Raw genomic sequence first — 20,199 nt, forward strand, 5'->3', positions numbered from 1 at the left:
TAGCAAAGGTAACTGAAAAGGAGGGACGGATGAGATAGGTAAGTGACAGAGCTCTGCTTTCATACTGAGATATCAGTAATGTATGAATTAGTGATTTCACCTTTGTAATTAAATTGTTGGTCATTTTGCTGCCCAGTTTTTTGCCAAGCTTTTACTGTCTTATTAATGCCTCAGCTGCTTATCTAACCAATCTTTAAGCATGTTGATATTAGTTGTCTAAACATTTCAGAGAAAAATACAAATTTTTCATAGGTCACTTAGCAGTTCGAGTTGCTAAATTCTTACCAAAGTCATGTTTGTCAGTAGTCTTACTTTTGTTTTTATTTTGTTTTCAAAGGAACCTTTATACATCTGTTTATGTATTTATGTCTATGTGATTGTCTTAGCTGAGACTTTGTCAGACTTGATTCTACATCCTCATTTGACAGAGGGGAAACCAGACAGGGGGTGAAGGAGATTGCACAGAGCTTCACAGTTACTTTATGGCAAAGCTGGAAGAAAGAAAATATAACACGAGTTTCCAATTCTTCTGAGCCACTAGACCATATGACTAATTTAAATGTTTAAGGCTGATTTTTAAAAACCTTGACAGCTTGATTACTTAAATGTGTTCATTGCTCCTAAATTTATCAATTTTAGCATATGAGTAATGTCTTTAAAAACTGAATACAGGCATACCTCATTGCAGTTAGCAGATACAGTGTTTTTTATAAATTGAAGGTTTGTGGCAACCCTGCATTGAGCAAGTTTATCCGCACAATTTTTCCACAACCTGTGTTCACTTCATGTCTCTGTCACATTTTGGTAATTCTCACAATATTTCAAACTCTTTCATTATTATTATTATTTGTTATGGTAATCTGTGATCAGTGTGTCTTTTATGTTACTGGTGTAATTGTTTTGGAGCACCACAAACCCAACTCGTATAAGCCAACAAACGTAATGGATAAATGTTTTGTGTAATCTGACGGCTCCACCTACCAGCTGTTCCCGTGTCTTCCTCTCCAAGGGCCTCCATATTCCCTGAGACAAAACAGTATTGAAGTTAGGCCGATGAACCCTACAATAGCCTCTAAGTGTTCAAGTGAAAGGAAGAGTCGCACATCTCTCCCTTTAAATCAGAAGCTAGAAATGATAAAGCTTAGTCATTAAGTGTTGAAAGCTGAGGTAGGTCAAAAGCTAGGCCTCTTACACCAGTTAAACTAAGTTGTGAATGCAGAGGAAAAGTTTCTGAAGGAAATTAAAAGTCCTATTCCAGGAAACACAAGTGTTAAGAAAGTGAAACAGCTTTGTTGCAAATATTGAGAAAGGGTGAGTGGTCTGGATAGAAGATTAAACCACCCTTAACTTTCCCTTAAGCCAAAGCCTAATCTGGAGCAAGATCCTTAGTCTCTTCAATTCTGTGAAGGCTGAAGGCTGAGAGAGGTGAGGAAGCTGCAGAAGAAAAGTTGGAAGCTAACAGGTCGGTTTATGAAGTTTAAGGAAAGAAGGTGTCTCCATAACATAAAAGTGCAAGGTGAAGCAGCAAGTGCTGCTGTAGAAGCTTTAGCAACTTATTCAGAAGAGCTAAGATCATTGATGAAGGTGGCTATGCTAAACAATAGATTTTCTGTTTTCTTTTTTTTTTTTAAGACAGAGTCTCACTCTGTCACCCAGGCTGGAGTGCAGTGGCGTAATCTTGGCTCAGTGCAACCTCCGCCTCCCAGGTTCAAGTGATTCTTCTGCTTAGGCCTCGCCAGTGGCTGAGATTACAGGTGCGCGCCACCATGCCTGGCTAATTTTATATTTTTAGTAGAGATGGGGTTTCACTACGTTGGCCAGGCTGGTCACGAACTCCTGACCTGCCTTGACCTCCCAAAGTGCTGGGATTAACAGGCATGAGCAACCATGTCTGGCCAGATTTTCAGTGCAGACGAAGATGCACCCTAGGACTTTCCTAGCTAGAGAAGAGAAGTCAATGTCTGGGGCCAAAGGACAGGCTGACTCTCTTGTTAGGGCCTAATGCAGCTGGTGACTTTAAATTGAACCAATGCTCACTGACCACTTTGAAAATGTTAGGGCTTTTTAAAAGTATGCTAAATCTACTCTGCTTGTACTCCATAAATTGAACCACAAAGCCTCAGTGACAGCACATCTGTTTACAGCATGGTTTACTGAGTATTTTTAGCCCATTGTTGAGACCAATTGCTCAGAAAAAAGATTCTTTTGAAAATATTACTGCTTATTGACAATGTGCCTGGTCACCCAAGAGCTCTGATGACAATGCATAAGAAGTTTAATGTTCTCATGCCTGCTAAAACAACATCCATTCTGCAGTCCATGAATCAAGGAGTAATTTCTCCTTTCATCTCTTATTATTTGAGAAATTTATTTCATAAGGCTATAATGCCCATAGATACTGATTTCTTTTGATGGAACTGGGCACAGTAAATTGAAAACTTTCTGGAAAAGAATCACTGTTATAATTTTTATATTCTTTATTGTTGTTGTTGTTATTTTGGAGAGATGAGGTCTCACTATGTTGCCAAGGCTGGTCTCAAATTCATGGGCTCAAGCAATCCTCCCACCTTGGCCTCCCAAAGTGCTGGGATTACGGGTGTGAGCCACCAGGCCCAGCCATTCACTAGATTCTCTAAAGAGTATCTGGAAACCTTCTTTTCAGATCCTTGACTTCCAGATTAAGAGCCTTTCTCACTCAGAAGTCTTCCTTGATTTGTCCCTTTTTCTTTCTAGGCTCAGAGAAAGAAGTCCCACTTCGTTTTCAAACCAGATCCATTTTGCTAGTTTGTTTGTTTTGTTTTGTTTTGAAACAGAGTCTCGCTCTGTTGCTCAGGCTGGAGTACAGTGGCTCAGCAATCTCGGCTCACTGCAACCTCTGCCTCCTGGGTTCAAGCAATTCTCATGTCTCAGCCTCCTGGATAGCTGGGATTACAGGCACATGCCACCACAACTGGCTAACTTTTGTATTTTTAGTAAAGATGGTGTTTTGCCATGTTGACCAGGCTGGTCTTGAACTCCTGGCCTCAACTGATCTGCCTGCCTTGGCCTCCCAGAGTCCTGGGATTACAGACATGCACCCCCTCATGTGGCCCCCTTTTGCTACTTTGTGTGTTAATCCCATTTCCTTAAAAACCTTATCAATCACTAAGTATGTATTTTGTCTCTTAAATTTTTTCTCCCTAGGGTCTCTTCCTCTTTCTCTGTTGAAACTAACTCACTCAATGATCACCGTTTTTGAAAACAGTGATTTATTTTTTAATCTTTGTTCTCACCACTATTCTACAGCATTAGATGCTGGTAACTACTTCCTTCTTGAAATGTGGTCCTTCTTCAGTTATAACTCTGTTATAAGGACTCCCTTGGTTCTCAATGACCATTTCCTACTCAGTTTTCACTGTAAGAATTCTCCAAGTGTCAGGACTGGGCGCGGTGGCTCACACCTGTAATCCCAGCACTTTGGGAGGCTGAGGCGGGCGGATTATGAGGTCAGGAGATCAAGACCATCCTGGCTAACATGGTGAAACCCTGTCTCTACTAAAAAATACAAAAAATTAGCCGGGCATGGTGGTGGGTGCCTGTAGTCCCAGCTACTTGGGAGGCTGAGGTGGGAGAATGGCGTGAACTCGGGAGGCAGAACTTGCAGTGGGCCGAAATGGTGCCACTGCACTCCAGCCTGTGCGAAAGAGCCAGACTCTGTCTCAAAAAAAATAAAAAATAAAAAAAGAATTCTCTATGTTTGTCCTTAGTTGTTTTGTTACTGGATATATATATTCATGCCCTTGGCTATTTCATCTACAACCAGAGCTTATTTTTTATTTATTTATTTATTTTTTTGATGCAGAGTTTCACTCTTGTTGCCCAGGCTGGAGTGCAGTGGTGCGATCTCAGCTCACCACAACCTCCACCTCCCGGGTTCAAGCGGTTCTCCTGCCTCAGCCTCCTGAGTAGCTGGGATTACAGGCATGCGCCACCACGCCCAGCTAATTTTGAATTTTTAGTGGAGACGGGGTTTCTCCATGTTGGTCAGACTGGTCTCGAACTCCCAACCTCAGGTGATCTGCCCGCCTCTGCCTCCCAAAGTGCCGGGATTACAGGTGTGAGCCACTGTGCCTGGCCAGAGCTTAATTTTTTAACCTTTATTTATTTATTTGAGACAGAGTCTCACTCTGTCGCCCAGACTTAACCTTTATTTAAAAGAGCCTAGGCCAAGTGCGGTAGCTCACGCCTGTAACCCCAGCACTTTGAGAGGCCGAGGCGGGCAGATCATGAGGCCAGGAGTTCAAGACCAGCCTGGCCATCATGGTGAAATCTTGTCTCTACTGAAAATACAATAATTAGCAGGGTGTGGTAGTGCTCGCCTGTAGTCCCAGCTACATGGGAAGCTGAGGCAGGAGAATCACTTGAGCCTGGTGGGCGGAGAGGTTGCAGTGAACTGAGATCATGCCATCACACTCCAGCCTGGATGACAAGAGCAAACTCTGTCACAAAAAAATTATAATAATAAAAATTTTAAAAAGGTGTCAGCTTAACCCTTAGAAGAGAGCTTTCTTATGCTGTAAAGTGAGGACTTAGTGTTTAATGGGTACAGAGTTTCTGTTTGGGATGATGGAAAAGTTCTGGAAATGGATAGTGGTAATGGTTGCACAACATTGTGAATGTCCTTAATTATGCCGTGGAATTATACACTTAAAAATGGTTAAAATGATAGAATTTTATGTTGTGTATATGTTGCCACAATAACAATAAAACCTCTCACAACTTCATATAATATTAAAAATAAAATTAAACATTTTGAAGGCCCTCGGCCTGGTGCGATGGCTCACCTGAGGTCAGGAGTTTGAGACTGGCCTGGCCAACATGGTGAAACCCTGTCTCTACTAAAAATAAAAAAAATTAGCCAGGCGTGGTGGTGGGCAACTGTAATCCCAGCTACTCAGGAGGCTGAAGCAGGAGAATTGCTTGAACACAGGAGGCGGAGGCTGCAGTGAGCCAAGATCGCACTATTGCACTCCAGCCTGGGCAACAAGAGCAAAACTCTATCTCAAAAATAAATAAATAAATAAAATAAAAATAAATAAAGGCCCTGTACAATCTGCTTGCTTTTAAATCATATAGTTAACATTTAACCTACATTCATTTCTCCAAACATCCCTGCATCTCTGCCTCAGAGCTTTTGCTCAAAATATATAGTGTGCTTCTATTTTTCTTTAAGATTCAGCTCCAGAGCTACTTCTATAAAACTTCTCAAGGTATAGATTAAATTCATCTTTTTCTTCTCATCCCTATTAATAATTTCGACCTCGCTTATAGCAGTTAGCACATTTACCCTGTGGTATAGTTATTTGCCTGCATATGTGTATTTTTGCTTATAAGATTCCATCATTTCATGTTGCTGACACTCAATAGATGTTGACTGAATTGAATCTGAAGTCTCTCATTTTATAGATGGGGAAATTGGAATCCAGAGAGGACACACAGTGACAGAGCCAGGACTAGTTTCAGGGTCTTCTGTCTTCTGTTTCAACAAGTTTCCGTCTGTACTAACATAGTGACATGCATCCTATGGATGCTCTCAGTCTACTGATGTTAGACAATTCAGTATTGTGGTACAGAATAAACACCAGGTCCCATCTACGAGTCTTTCATCCATATAAAAAAGTACATTTGTTATTTGAAAATCTTTGTACATATGAAGATTATGATGTATTTTTATTCTGTTTTCAGCTTCATGTTTCCTGTTGCAGGTGGGATAAGACCCCCTCAAGGTATGTGAAAGTTTAAGTTTTGAACTTTTATTTTTCACTCTTGTGTTTCTGAATCTGGAATTAAATAAGTAAATAGAAAATAAGTTCTATTGCTGCTAAATAGAGTAAAATTTTCTACACTCTTAAATCTATATGACAGCTACTCTTAAAATTTCTCAAAAATTATATAATTTTGGGAGTAATAAGGGTCACTCCTCATTTCTCCCAAACTTATATAAACGTTACGTTCATAGATTGTTTAACCTCAGAGGTGAAAGAGACTTTTAGGACAAGAATGTTAAGGAACATGTGATAAAAATGAAATGAGCTGTAATTCACTTAATGATGTCTTTCTCCTTCTGTCTAGTCTTCTGCTAGATTGTTAGTGCCATGTCTGTCTAATGCTCATCTAGCCTTATCTCTAGCACCCAGCATGTTGATTTAACATAATAGGTTCTCTGTAGATGTTTGTTGAATGAATAAACGAACATCTTTAGTTGTTTCACACTGCTATTTTTTCTCTATATGATAGTATCTTATAATCATGTTTTATAAACATATAATTTTGAAATTAAAAGAGATCACATACTCTGATTCAGCTTAAAGTATTTAAGTCTCAGGATTTTGTTTGGTTTTGGTTTTTTATTTTTATTTTATTTTTTTGAGATGAGGTCTTGCTCTTTTGCCCAGGCTGGAGTACAAGTGGCACAGTGATAGCTTACTGCATAGCCTCGGCCTCCTAGGCTCAAGCATTTCTCCCACCTCAGCTTCCCGGGTAGCTGGGACCACAGGTGCATACCACCACGCCTGGCTAATTTTTAAATATTTTGTAGAGACACAGTCTCCTTATGTTGCCCAGGCTGGTATCAAATTCCTTGGCTCAAGCGATTCTCCTGCCTTGGCCTCCCAAAGCACTGGGATTACAGGCATGAGCCACCATGTCATATAAGTCTCAGTTCTATTCCTAGAAATTTCTGTACTAAGTATACCTCTTCTCTCTTGGTCTGAGACCAGGACCCACCAATATCAATTCTAGCTTTATCTTCAAGGAAATAGTAGTGAAGGAATATAATTTTGACCCATGCTGCCATGCAGCTGGGACACAACAGTGAAGAAGGAATAGATCTGCCTTTCTCTGACTTTTCTTCCACTCACTTCTCCCACTCTGATGTATTCCCTCTCCCCTCACACCAAGCTGCTTCTGAAAACTGGCTCTTCTTAAAAAGCCAGCGTTGATTGGTTGTCATAGATTTGCTGGAGAAACAGAGACTCGTAGGTCAGCAGTAGAGATAAAAGATAAAGAGCAGCTCAGTAGCAGATGGTCAGTGGCTCATCCTGACTTTGTCTTCATTTATAATCAGTGATGGCGGTTGAGTTTCAGGCAAGTTTTTCCAAGGGTCAGTTGTATTCTTTTCATCGTGTTCACGTTTATGCATTATTTAAGCTATCTGTAATTAGATGTGTCCCAGATTGAGATCAAATGGTTTGAGATCTTTTGTTCTTTAGGAAGGTATTACAGAGTTATGTGTTCATTATCATGGTTTGTTATTTTGCATTTCTACACATTTTCAAGTAAAAATATACCTATGGAGCGAAGGAACTGGACAAGAAGAGCTCTCAAAATGTTGCCTGATATTTTTTCTTAGGGAATTTGGAATTGGTTTGGAGATTTTTTTTAACAGTTTTTAGGATGAACTTTTGGATCATTTGAAGGCTTTAAATTATGCATGCATCATTTCTGAAAACATATGTAAGAAACCGACAGCAAGGGTGGCCACAAGATCGTGAGTACTTGAATAGGAGACAGAGGAGAGAAAGAGACCTATTTTTTACTGTGTACACTTTTGTGCCTTGAAATGTTATGCCAGATATGTGAGTTACCCATTCAGAAATAAAATAAAATCAATTAAAATGAATAAAACTTTTAAGTCCAAAGAAATAAGACAGAAAACATCTTACGGTGGCTGTTTTCAATCTGTGTATTTTAATTCTCCCTGACACCTTGTGATCTTTGTACTTGGTGTTCTTTGGTCTGGAATATTCTTCCCAAACACCTGCATGGCTTGGTTCTTTATTTTCTTGAGGACCTTTCTGAAATACCATCCTGTTGGTGAAACTTTTTCTGATTGCCCTATGTAAAATATCAACCACTCCGTTCCCTCTTGCCCTGCTTTATTATTTTTTGGCCCTAGCTCTTATCACCACCTGACATGTACTTATTTTTTTGTTGTCTGTCTCTCCTGATTACAGTGTAAGCTCCATGAGAGTGAAGACCTGGTTTTATTCATGGCTGTGTCCCCAGAACAGTGCCTAATATGGAGTAGGCCTCAAATACTTGAATAAGTGAATGGTCTACCTCAAATAACTGTTAGCCACAATGTGGATGTCCATGCTTCTGAAATTAGGCTAGGTTATAGATAACCTGGAAGGTACACAAAAGCCATAAGATAAACATGGTATGATTTCCTAGATCTTTAATTTTTCAAATCGACAGTTTGATATAAAGTTCCTTACAGTGGAACCAACATGGGTGTAGTTTGAATGCAAAATTAGAATGAAATTTGTGCTCAGGCTATGTAAGGATTTTGTTTTATTCACTTCTGTGTACCAAGCACATAGAACTATGCCTAGCATATGGTAGGCGTTTAGTATTTATTAAAATCCCAAAGAGATGTATATTCATTCACCTCTGCTCTTGGAAAAGTTTGGGAAACGCTAGCCTAAATCATACTTTCATGATAGTTTTCTGCCATTGCACATACTGATGGCTACTTTGTGGTAACTGTTATATTACCTATTCATGTAAGAAAAAGGAAGAAGAATAACATTTCTTTGAGCATAGTAAGTATTAAACAGTTTTACAAATGAGAAACCAAGGCATAGAAAGAAGCAAATTGCCCAAGGTTCCAAAGAAGTATGTGGCATTTCTAGTTGACTCCTAGAGTTCATGCTCCTGTTATTTTGTTAGTTATCTGCTGCTGTGTAACAGATTATCCTGAACTTTAAAAAGTAAACATTTTATTATTTCATAGTGTGTCTGTGGGTCAGGAATCTAAGAGTAGCTCTGCTGGGTGGTTCAGGCTCAAGACCTCTTATGAGATGGCAGTGAAGATGAGCCAGGCTTGCAGTCATCTGAAAGTTTCATGGAGCTGCTTCCAGGGTGGCTCACTGAGATAGATGGCAAATTCATGCTGCCTTTTCGCAGAAGACCTCAGTACCTTACCACATGGATTCTCCATAGGTCTTATTGAGTATTTCATAATGTGGCAGTGCTCCAGAGCGAGTGATCCAAAAGAACCAGGAGGAAACTACAGTGTCTTTTAAGAACTAGCCTCCGGGCCAGGCGCAGTGGCTCACACCTGTAATCCTAGCACTTTGAGAGGCTGAGGCGGGTGGATCACTCGAGGTCAGGAATTCAAGACCAGCCTGACCAAGACGGCGAAACCCCATCTCTACTAAAAGTACAAAAATTAGCAGACACCTGTAGTCCCAGCTACTTGGGAGCCTTGAACCCAGGAAGTGGAAGTTGCAGTGAGCTGAGATCATGCCACTGAACTCCAGCCTGGGTGACAGAGTGAGACTCTGTCTCAAAAAATATAAATAAACAACTGGCCTTCAAAGTTATATGCTGTCATTTCCACAGTATCCTATTGGTTATACTGGTCAGCCCCATTCAGTATGGAATGGAACAACACAGGAGTATGAATACCAGGAGACAGAGGTCACTGGAGGCCATCTTGAAGGCTGAGTACCCCAATTAGGCCATACTGTTTTTTAGTACACATACAAATTCCATAGAAGAGATACTATCTTCATTTTACAGATGAAGTTTTGTAACTTGTTCAAGATCACACAGCTAAGTAAATGACGGAGTTGGAATTCATATTCATATCTGTCTCACTCGACCCTGTACTTTTTCCATTACACTCTGCTTCCTGCCAAGTAACAAGTCCTTTAGGTACTTATGGTTTTAAGAAAATAAACTTTAAAATACATTGACTTTAATAATGTCTTTATGTTTTCAGCAGGCCTGATGCCGATGCAGCAACAAGGATTTCCTATGGTCTCTGTCATGCAGCCTAATATGCAAGGCATTATGGGAATGAATTACAGCTCTCAGATGTCCCAAGGACCTATTGCTATGCAGGTACTTGCTTCTTTAGTTGGTTTCTTACAAAGTTATTGTTTGTTGTTATGTTTATATATCAAGAGCTACAGGCTAAGAGCTTAATGTTACAATTAGAAATAAGCATAAATAAATGGCTTCCTTCAAACTAAAATGAAGATGTGTTCACCCTCCAAGAGTGAGGGAGAAGGCTAAGTGTAGTGGCTCACACCTGTAATCCCCGCACTTTGGGAGGCCGAGGCAGGCAGATCACTTCAGGTCAGGAGTTCGAGACCAGGCTGGCCAACATGGCAAAACCCCATCTCTACTAAAACTACAAAAATGACCTGGGTGTGGTGGCATGTGCCTGTAGTCCCAGCTACTCGGGAGGCTGAGGCAGGGCAATCCCTTGAACCCGAGAGGCGGAGGTTGCAGCGAGCCGAGATCATGCCACTGTACTCCAGCCTGGGCAACGAGGGGAGACTCCCGTCTCAAAAAAAAAGGCCTGAGGAAAAAAAGGTTTTTGCTTTTGTACTATTAACCAATATCTTTAAAGCCATATACTGTATTTCTTTTTTACCTAATAATTTATTTAGTTTTGCTTTTTTCAACTTTTATTTTAGATTCAGGGGACATTTTGTAGGTTTATTACACTAATGTGTTGTGTGATGCTGAGGGTTGCGGTATGATGGAACCGATCACCTGGGTAGTGAGCATAGTACCAAACAGGTAGTTTTCCAACTCTTCCCCCGCTCTTTCTCCCCTCTTATAGTCTCCAGTCTTTATGTCGAGCCTGTCTTTATGTCCGTGTGCACCCAGTGTTTAGCTCCCACTTGTAAGTGAGAACATGTGGTATTTGGTTTTTTGTTTCTGTGTTAGTTTACTTACTTACCTAATACTTTAACATTTTCTATTTCTGTGTGTTTTGTTATACAGTATATACTTTTATACAGTAACACGTGTATATAACTTATAAATAAGTAATATTAGGAGTTCACAACCAGAATTTTCAGTTGAAACCATTGTTGTTTTGAAGTCAATTATGCAAATAAAGCTTCTGTTTTGTGTTTAAATGGTCAGGAAAACTTCCAGTGTCATTTTTTATCCATCTCTAGAAGGAAGCAAATGGGAATACATTGAGATTTTGTAGGTTTTTAATTCACGTTAAGCTAGCTTTCACTAGGTTGTGCTGCAGAAACAGTCCCCAGATCTCCATGACTTATAAAAGTTTAGCCCTCACTCGTGATACATATCCTCATGTGTTGGTGCTGACTCTGCTCCATGTTTTCTTTATCCTAGGACCCTCAGCCAGGACATCCTAGGCTCTTGGCATAGGAAAAAGAGATGGCCAAACGCTGTGATGTCTTTTAAAGCTAACACCTGGAGGTAGCATATATTAGTCACTTCTGCTCACCAAAGTAATATGGCCTTAGCATCAGTAGAGGAGGAATATACCAGGAGGAATGTAAACCATATAGGGATATGTAGTCCTCTTAGAATAAACGCAGCAAATGGCCAGGAGCGGTGGCTCACACCTGTTATCCCAGCACTTTGGGAGGCCAAGGCAGGCAGATCACAAGGTCAGGAGATTGAGACTAGCCTGACCAGCAGGGTGAAACCCCGTCTGTACTAAAAATACAAAAATTAGTCGGGCGTGGTGGTGCGCACCTGTAGTCCCAGCTACTCAGGAGGCTGAGGCAGGATAATCGCTTGAACCTGGGAGGCGGAGGTTGTAGTGAGCTGAGATTGTGCCACTGCACTCTTGCCTGGGCAACAGAGTAAGACTCCGTCTCAAAAAAAATAAAGTAAAATAAAAAAATAAGAATAAAGGCAGCAAATAACTAAAAACAATCTACTATAGAATACAATGTCTTTTAAATTAAAACTTCCTAAGCTTACTACTGAATCTTAATAACAATTGATACAAATTTTAAATCATTAATTTTTACACTAAACATTATTTTATGCTTACACAATTATCTGAAAAATGTTTTTAGAGTTTGAACAAACCAAAAACAGTAAGAGTCTCTAATATGCAGAACAATAGGAAAAAAGTAAACTATGAGAGTTGATAGTGCCTTAATAATGTCCTTGAATATCAGAAGCTTGTGTATTAATGATGCTAAGACAAAGCAACCAAAGTCTTTTTCTTTAACCTTTACTCTTACTGACAGGCATTATATTATTTGGAAGATGCTGACCCGGTTTTTTTTTTTTTTTTTTTTTTTTGAGATGGAGTTTCACTCTTGTTGCCTAGGCTAGAGTGCAATGGTATGATCTCGGCTCACTACAACCTCCGCCTCCTGGGTTCAAGTGATTCTCCTGCCTCAGCCTCCCAAGTAACTGGTATTACAGGTGTGCACCACCACGCCCAGCTAATTTTGTATTTTTAGTAGAGTCGGGGTTTCGCCATGTTGGCCAGGCTGGTTTCAAACCCCTGACCTCCGGTGATCCATCTGCCGCGGCCTCCCAGAGTGCTGGTATTAAAGGTGTGAGCCACCACACCCAGTTGCTGCTCACCATTTTTTTTTTTAGAGTCTTGCTCTGTCGCCCAGGCTGGAGTGCAGTGGCGCAATCTCGGCTGACTGCAAGCTCTGCTTCCCAGGTTCACGCTGTTCTCCTGCCTCAGTCTCCCGAGTAGCTGGGACTACAGGCTCCCACCACCACGCCTGGCTAATTTTGTTTTTGTATTTTTAGTAGAGATGGGGTTTCACTGTGTTAGCCAGGATGGTCCCAATCTCCTGACCTCATGATCTACCCGCCTCAGCCTCCCAAAGTGCTGAGATTACAGGCATGAGCCGTCGTGCCTGGCTTGCTCACCATTTTTTAAGGCGAAAAACACCCAGATTTTATTTGCCACCCCCTGGCCGAAACTCAGTAGCCTTAACCAATTAGGGACATATATGAAGCAAACCCATTGGTCCTTTAGTTATCTCTTAAATCTCTTAAGTCTTTGGAGATAAAAGTGATGATTCAGATAAAAGTCAACATAGAAATTTAGTCTCTTTTTTTTTTTTTTTTTTTGAGACAGTGTCTGGCTCTGTTGCTCAGGCTGGAGTGCAGTGGTGCAATCTCAGCTCACTGCAACCTCTGCCTCCTGGGTTCAAGCGATTCTCCTGCCTCAGCTTCCCAAGCAGCTGGGATTACAGGCGCACGCCACCACATCTGACTAATTTTTGTATTTTTAGTAGAGACAGGATTTTGTAGTGTTGGCCAGGCTGGTCTTGAACTCTTGACCTCAAGTGATCCACCCGCTTTGGCCTCCCAAAGTGCTGGGATTACAGGCGTGAGCCATTGTGCTGGCCAGAAATTTAGTATTGATGATTATTATATTATTATTGATTATTATAATATCTCGCTTCCTCAAAAAACATAAAAAGAAAACCCTCCTCATGATGTACAATACATTTTAAAATTATTATTCTGAAGCATTTCAAACATCTAGGCAAGTGTAGAGCACATGATGGACATGTGTAAACCTGTTGCAAACTGTTGTGTAATTCTAAGAAATAATAGAAATCCTTTGCCCAGTTCCCCTATTGGTAAAACTTGTAGAACTATAGTAACACAATCAGCGTATGGACATTGGCACAGCTGAGATACAGAACATTTCCATCTCCCCAGGGATCTCCTCACGTTGCCCTTTTGTAGCTGTACTCACTTCCTTCCTGCCCCACCTTACCCCTTTTGCATTCGCTAGTGTGTTCCCCATTTCTATAATTTTGTAGTTTCAAAAATGTTATATAAATTGAATCATTAACCTTTTGGATTTGGCGTTTGTCGCTTAGCATAATCCCTTCAGATTCATCCAAGTTGTTGCATGTATCAGTAGTTCATTTTTTTAAAATTGATGAGTAATAGTTCATGGTTTGGATGTATGACTGTTTAACCGTTTGCTCACTGAAGGACATCAGGGTTGTTTACAGTTTTTGGCTATTACAAATAAAGGTTTTTGCGTGAACATACCTCATTTCTTGGGATAAATGCCCAAGAGTACAATTGCTAGGTTGCATGTATTGCATTTTTGGTTTTTTAAGATGCTGCCAAACTTTTTTCCAGAGTAGCTGTAGTATTTTACATTCCTACCAGCAGTGTATCAGAGGTTCAGTTATACTGCATCCTTACTTGCATTTAGTGTCATTATTTTTTGTTTAGCCATTCTGACAGGTATGTTTAATATCTCATGGTTTTAATGTGCAGATGATGTTGAACATCTTTTCATGTGTTTATTTACCATCATTACATTTTCTTCAGAGAAATGTCTTTTCATAGCTTCTGACCATTTTCTAATTGCATTTTTTGGTATTTTACTATTGAATTTTGAGAGTTCTTTATATCTTTTAGGTACTAGTCCTTTGTCAGATATGTGGTTTACTAGTGTTTTCTTCTTGTCTTTAGCTTGTCTTTTCACCCTCTTAATGGGGTCTTTCACAGAGCAAAAATTCAATTTTGATGAAATTCAATTTACCAGTTTTTCCTATTATGGATCATGCATTGGTATAACTCTAAGAGTTCATTGCCTTGCCCTAGATTCTGGAGATTTTCTTCTATGTTTTTTTCTAAAAGTTTTATGGTTTTCATTTAAGTCCATGATCCATTTTGAGTTAATTTTTGTATAAGATCTAAGACTTAGATTGAGGTTGTTTTTTATCTCTCTCTTTGTATCTATGTAAGTCTGCCCCAGCAACATTTGTGGAAAAAGCTATTCTGCTTCCATTGAAATGCTTTCACATTTTTGTCAAAAATCAGTTGGACATGCTTGTATGTATCTTTCTCTAGGTTCTCTATTCTGTGCTGTTGTTTTATGTATATGCCTGTTCCTTCACCGATAACACAGTCTTTGTGATGGTAGCTATACGATAAGGTTGAGTCCTCCTACGTTATTCTTATTTCCAGAATTTAACTATTCTGGTTTCTCTGTCTTTCGATATTAATTTTGGGATAATCTTGTCTATCTCTGGAAAAACTCTTGCTGGAGTTTTGATAGGCATTGTATTAAACCTCTGTATGAATTTAGGGAGAATTGATGTCTTTGAGAATTGACGTCTTCCATCATAACAGTATGGGATGTCTCTTCATTTGTTTAGATCTTTGGTTTCTTCTATCAGCATTTATATACTTTTCAGCATAAAAGTCACATCCGTGTTTGGTTAGATTTACATCTAAATATTTTGGTTTTTTGAGGAATTATGAATGGCGTTTTTTAATGTCAATGTTCACATATTCATTGGTAGTGTATAGAAATACAGTTGATTGTATATGTTTGTTTTATATCCTTCAACCTTACTGAACTCATTTTATTAGCTCTGGGAATTTTTTTGTGGATTCCCTTGGGATTTTTTATATAGGTAGTCAGGTCCTACCTTTATCAAATTTTAACATGCCACATTTACTTTACATTTTTTTAAAGAATTCAAAAATACTTTCCTTCCTCTCCTTCCCCAGAGGTTGTTATCACTATCATGAATTCAGTGTTTATGGTTCTCGTATATATTTTTATACTCTTTGTCACCCAGGCTGGAGTGCAGTGGCGCGATCTCGACTCACTGCAACCTCCACCTCCTGTGTTCAAGCAATTCTCCTGCCTCAGCATCCCTAGTACCAGGGATTACAGGTGCCCACCACCTCGCCTGGCTAGTTTCTGTATTTTAGTAGAGATGGGGTTTCACCATGTTGGCCAGACTGGTCTCAAACTCCTGACCTCAAGCAATCTACCCACCTCTACCTCCCAAAGTGCTGGAATTACAGGCATGAGCCACTGTGCCTGGCCATAATTTTATACTTTTATTATTTTATATATTTGTATACTTACGAGCAATATATAATATTTTCTAGGTTTTAAATTTTACGTATGTACCCTTCAACATCTTAACTTTTTAATTTAACATTGTTTGCCCCCAAGACTTATCCCTGTTGTAAAATTATGCCAAGTTCATTCATAGTAGCTGCTGTGTGGTATTTCATTGAGTGAATATATGTTGTTCTATTAACAGACATTTAAATTGCTTCTAATGTTTTGCTGTTTTGATCTCATTGATTTCTGAGTGTTCATTATATATTCTGGATTCTAATCCTTTGTAGTTACATGTGTTGCCAGTATCTTCTCCTAGTCGTTGGCCTCTCTTAATTTTGTTTATAGTGTCTTGTTGTGTAGAAATTAAGTCAGATGGATAAATCATTTTTTTTTTCTGTCTTATCTAAGACATTCTTCGCTACCTGTGTCTTCTTATTTAAAAAAAGTTAAGTGTCTTTCTTGTCTTTTTTTTTTTTTTTTTTTTTTTGAGACAGAGTCTCGCCCTGTCGCCCAGGCTGGAGTGTGGCGCAATCTCGGCTCACTGCAACTGCTGCTTCCTGGGCTCAAGCAGTTCACCTGCCTTAGCCTCTAGAGTGACTGCAACTACAGGCATGCACCACCATGCCTGACTAATTTTGTATTTTTAGTAGAGATGGGATTTTACCATGTTGTCCAGGCTGGTCTGGAACTCCTGGCCTCAAGTGATCTGCCTGCCTCAGCCTCCCAAAGTGCTGGGATTACAGGGTGTGAGCCAATGCGCCCAGCCTGTCTTTTCAGATTAAGTCTCTAACCTACCTAGAATTGTTCTTTAGAATCAGCGTGAGGTAGAAGGATGTAATTTTATTATGTTCCATTGTAGTCAGTTGTTCCCAAATCATTTATAAATAGTCCGTTTTTTATTTATTGATTTCTGTGATTATTCCTGTAATATTACACTTCTTTATGTGCTTTGGATTAATTTCTAGGCTCATGTATTTGTCTCATTGCTGCATCTGTCTTTCTTTGCGTCAGTAAATATCTTATGCCTTAATTATCTAGCCTGAGATAAGCATTGATATGTGGTAGTATGGATCATCCTCCTTCTTTTACAGAATTATAACTGATTCATGGTCCTTTGCCCTTCAGTATAATTTTAAGATCAACTTGTCAAAACAAAACTGTTGGGGTTCTAACTGAAATGGACACTTTTACTCTTTTAGTCTTAACTGTCATGCTATGCTTCTCAACTTATTGAAATCTTAAGTGCCGTCAGTAGTTTATCAAATGTATCTCAGATTTCTGAGTTCTTTCTTTTGTTATGTCATCCATTCAGTATGTAATTAAAGACTAGTATCTCTTAATCTTTTAGTTTATTTAGATTTCAAAAGTCTATAAAAACTTAGACAGTCCCTCCTTTCCAGGTGTAGGGGAAACACAAAATGCCGTTTAGTAAATTTGAATGTTCTTCAAGAGAGGAGTTTGTAAGTAAGAAGGCAATATGCATGACATGTTTCTTTCTTTCATTCTTTGTTATTTTTGTTGAACACTTTGCCTTATTTTTCATCTCTGATTTGGGTAGTTTCTTTTGTATTTTATATACTTTGGGTGAACTGAGTAAAAAAAAAGAAAAATTTAATTCTAGGACTGTGATCCTAATTTTTAGCAGCAAGAGAGCAATACTGTGATTTAAAATAAGTATACACAGCTATCTCCACCCAAGATTTAGAATAGAGAATGTTAGCAATAAAGCAATATTGTGTGTAACTCCAGTTGTAGAGTGCTAGAAACCCTTCAAAAGCATTCCAAGCTGGCCGGGCATCATGGCTCATGCCTGTAATTCCAGCCCTTTGAGAGGCCAAGGTGGGTGGATCACTTGAGGTCAGGAGTTCGAGACCAGCCTAGCCAACCTGGTGAAACCCCATCTGTACTGAAAATACAAAAATTAGCTCGGCGTGGTGGCACATGCCTGTAGTCTTAGCTACTTGGGAGGCTGAGGTGGGAGAATCACTTTAGCCTGGGAGGTGGAGGTTGCAGTGAGCTGAGATCGCACTACTGCATCCCAACTTGGGTGACAGAGTGAGACCCTGTCTCTAAATAAATAAATAAATAGAATTTAATGTGAATCCTCAATGTTTTTCTCTCCGGCATGGTTCAGTGGTTTTTGTATAAGCATGGAGAAGTTGATTAGTTGATTCTAATCAGGGGTGAAGTTTACCAGGAGACCATGTTAAGGAATTGACAATTAAGGGCATTAAGGATATTGACAAGGGCATTTAATATTGAACCCTAGAATCTAAATTGAGCAGGAAGGGAAGTGAGGATATAATGAAAATGATTAATCATGAGAAACGTGGCAAATTAACAGGTGGAACCTACAAAATAAGCCCAGGGAAAAAATAATAAATTAACAGGTGGGAGATATTAACGAGATAGGCGAATTACTGGTCTAGATGAGCTAGAAGGATCAGAAGTGGTTGTCAAGTGTCAGGATGCCTAACATCCAGATTTTGGACATGACACAGTCTTTGGCGCAGATAGATCACGGGTATTACCATGGACTGGGAAGCTGGAATTGTATGTTGGGCATGATTGTGATGAGGAGGCTAAAGACCTAGAAGACCACAGTGTTAGGTGAGTGATCCGTGTTGGTGATTGTTGACGTTACCAAGAGCAGTTGGGAGATAGAATGGAAGATAGCAAAGTCTGAAGTGTACAACTGAAGAGTGAGGAAGTTGAGGGTCAGTAGATGACGTGAACAAGATCGGAGAGTAAATGATGAAGTCTATTAGTGAGAAATTAAAATGTATTCAGGTTTTTGAAGGTAGAGAGAGGAGAAAAGGTTTAGAAGAAGCAAGGAAGAATATTCCCCACTTACAGGAAATAGAAAAGTAGCAGTCTCCAAAATGAGAGTGTTTCACAGACAGACTTTAGTTAGGGACAGAAGGGGAACTTTTCAGGGAGAAGGTTGAGTAGTAGAAGTTTTCACTCACTAAAAATTAGCCATTTAACTATTATCATTGTCATCACTCTTAATATTAGATTTCGAACCAGGTGCGATGGCACACGCCTGTAGTCCTAGCTACTCTGGGGCTGAGGTGGGAGGATCTCTTGAGCTAAAGAGTTGGAGGCTGCCGTGAGCTGTGATTACACCATTGCACTCCAGCCTGGGTGACACAACGAGACCGTGTCTCTAAAAACATAATATTATTAAATTTTGTGATTAGCTGTTATGTTATTCTTATTTCTGGACACTTTAATAAACTTTATAATATTGTATTATGTCATTATTATTGAATATGTTTCTTTCGTTTTCTATAAAAGTTTGACTATTAGGCCTTTGATAACATCAAAATATTCATTATCCTCTCATATATATTGGAAAATCAGATTTAATTTCATTTGTGGTATGTTTACCATATGCCAGCCTCTTACCTATTATTGCAAATATGAAAATATATAAGATATAATGCCTCTTCTCAAAGAGGATTAGTGAGCTCACAAGAATGTAATTTGTGGGCATATACTTCCATACTCACACACCAATCAGACTATTAGCAGCAGTCACCTCTGGGACAGTGAAGGGAATGGAGGGCTAGATATTAAGGGGAGCCTTCCATTTTTAGCATCTTTTAATATAATATGTTTATTTGCATATTTGCATCTTATTTGCATCTCTGCATCTTTTAATACAATATATTTCTATTTTTTACAAATAAAAATATTAAGATAGAATTTTTGAAAGTCACATTTTTGTGTGTGATAATTAAAGGGAGAAATTGTGTTTTCTAAGCCTTTGTCTGTTTCTTCTAGGCAGGAATACCAATGGGACCAATGCCAGCAGCGGGAATGCCTTACCTAGGACAAGCACCCTTCCTGGGCATGCGTCCTCCAGGCCCACAGTACACTCCAGACATGCAGAAGCAGTTTGCCGAAGAGCAGCAGTAAGAGATCACCAAAATTAAAGGATAACAAAGATACATTATAGCATCTATCTTAAGAATTGTCTAATAATCTCTAGTGAAGATTTGAAACTAAAACAGTCAAAAGTTGTCTTTAAAACTCTTGGCCGGGCGTGGTGGCTCATGCCTGTAATCCCAGCACTTTGGGAGGCCAAAGTGGGCAGATCACGAGGTCAGGGGGTTGAGACCATCCTGGCTAACACGGTGAAACCCCGTCTCTACTAAAAAATACAAAAAATTAGCCGGGCGTGGTGGTGGGCGCCTATAGTCCCAGCTACTCGGGAGGCTGAGGCAGGAGAATGGCTTGAACCCGGGAGGTGGAGCTTGTGGTGAGCCGAGATGAGCCACTGCACCCCAGCCTGGGCGACAGAGCAAGACTCTGTCTCAAAAAAAAAAAAAAAAACTCTTTAAGGCCTGGCCCAGTGGCTCATGCCTATAATCCCAGCACTTTGGGAGGCTGAGGCGGGCAGATTGCTTGAACCCGGGAGTTCAAGGCCAGCCTGAGCAACATGGTGAAACCCTGTCTCTACAAAAAATACAAAATATTAGCTAGGCTTGGTGGCTCATGCCTGTAGTCCCAGCTGCTCAGGAGGCTGAGGTGGGAGGGTCACGTGGGCC

At 39.7% G+C, this 20,199-nt stretch overlaps 1 protein-coding gene across 15 annotated transcripts in view; it reads left to right on the forward strand.

Moving 5' to 3' along the window:
• The window catches only part of SYNRG (synergin gamma), a 94,974-nt gene that overhangs the window by 3,643 nt on the left and 71,132 nt on the right, over positions 1–20,199 (forward strand). For 11 of the 15 annotated variants that reach the window (XM_009190428.4, XM_009190430.4, XM_017950688.3 and 8 more), the window contains exons 2-4: positions 5,725–5,765; positions 9,770–9,891; positions 19,433–19,563. In XM_009190428.4, coding sequence (XP_009188692.2) covers positions 5,725–5,765; positions 9,770–9,891; positions 19,433–19,563 — 294 coding nt within the window. Of the gene's footprint in view, positions 1–5,724; positions 5,766–9,769; positions 9,892–11,148; positions 11,236–17,043; positions 17,104–19,432; positions 19,564–20,199 lie in introns of those variants that run through there. The other 4 variants (XM_009190429.4, XM_009190436.4, XM_017950690.3 and 1 more) reach the window with 3 other exon arrangements.

Source organism: Papio anubis, chromosome 17, assembly GCF_008728515.1.
Source record: "Papio anubis isolate 15944 chromosome 17, Panubis1.0, whole genome shotgun sequence".
NCBI classification, from domain to species: Eukaryota; Metazoa; Chordata; class Mammalia; order Primates; family Cercopithecidae; genus Papio; species Papio anubis.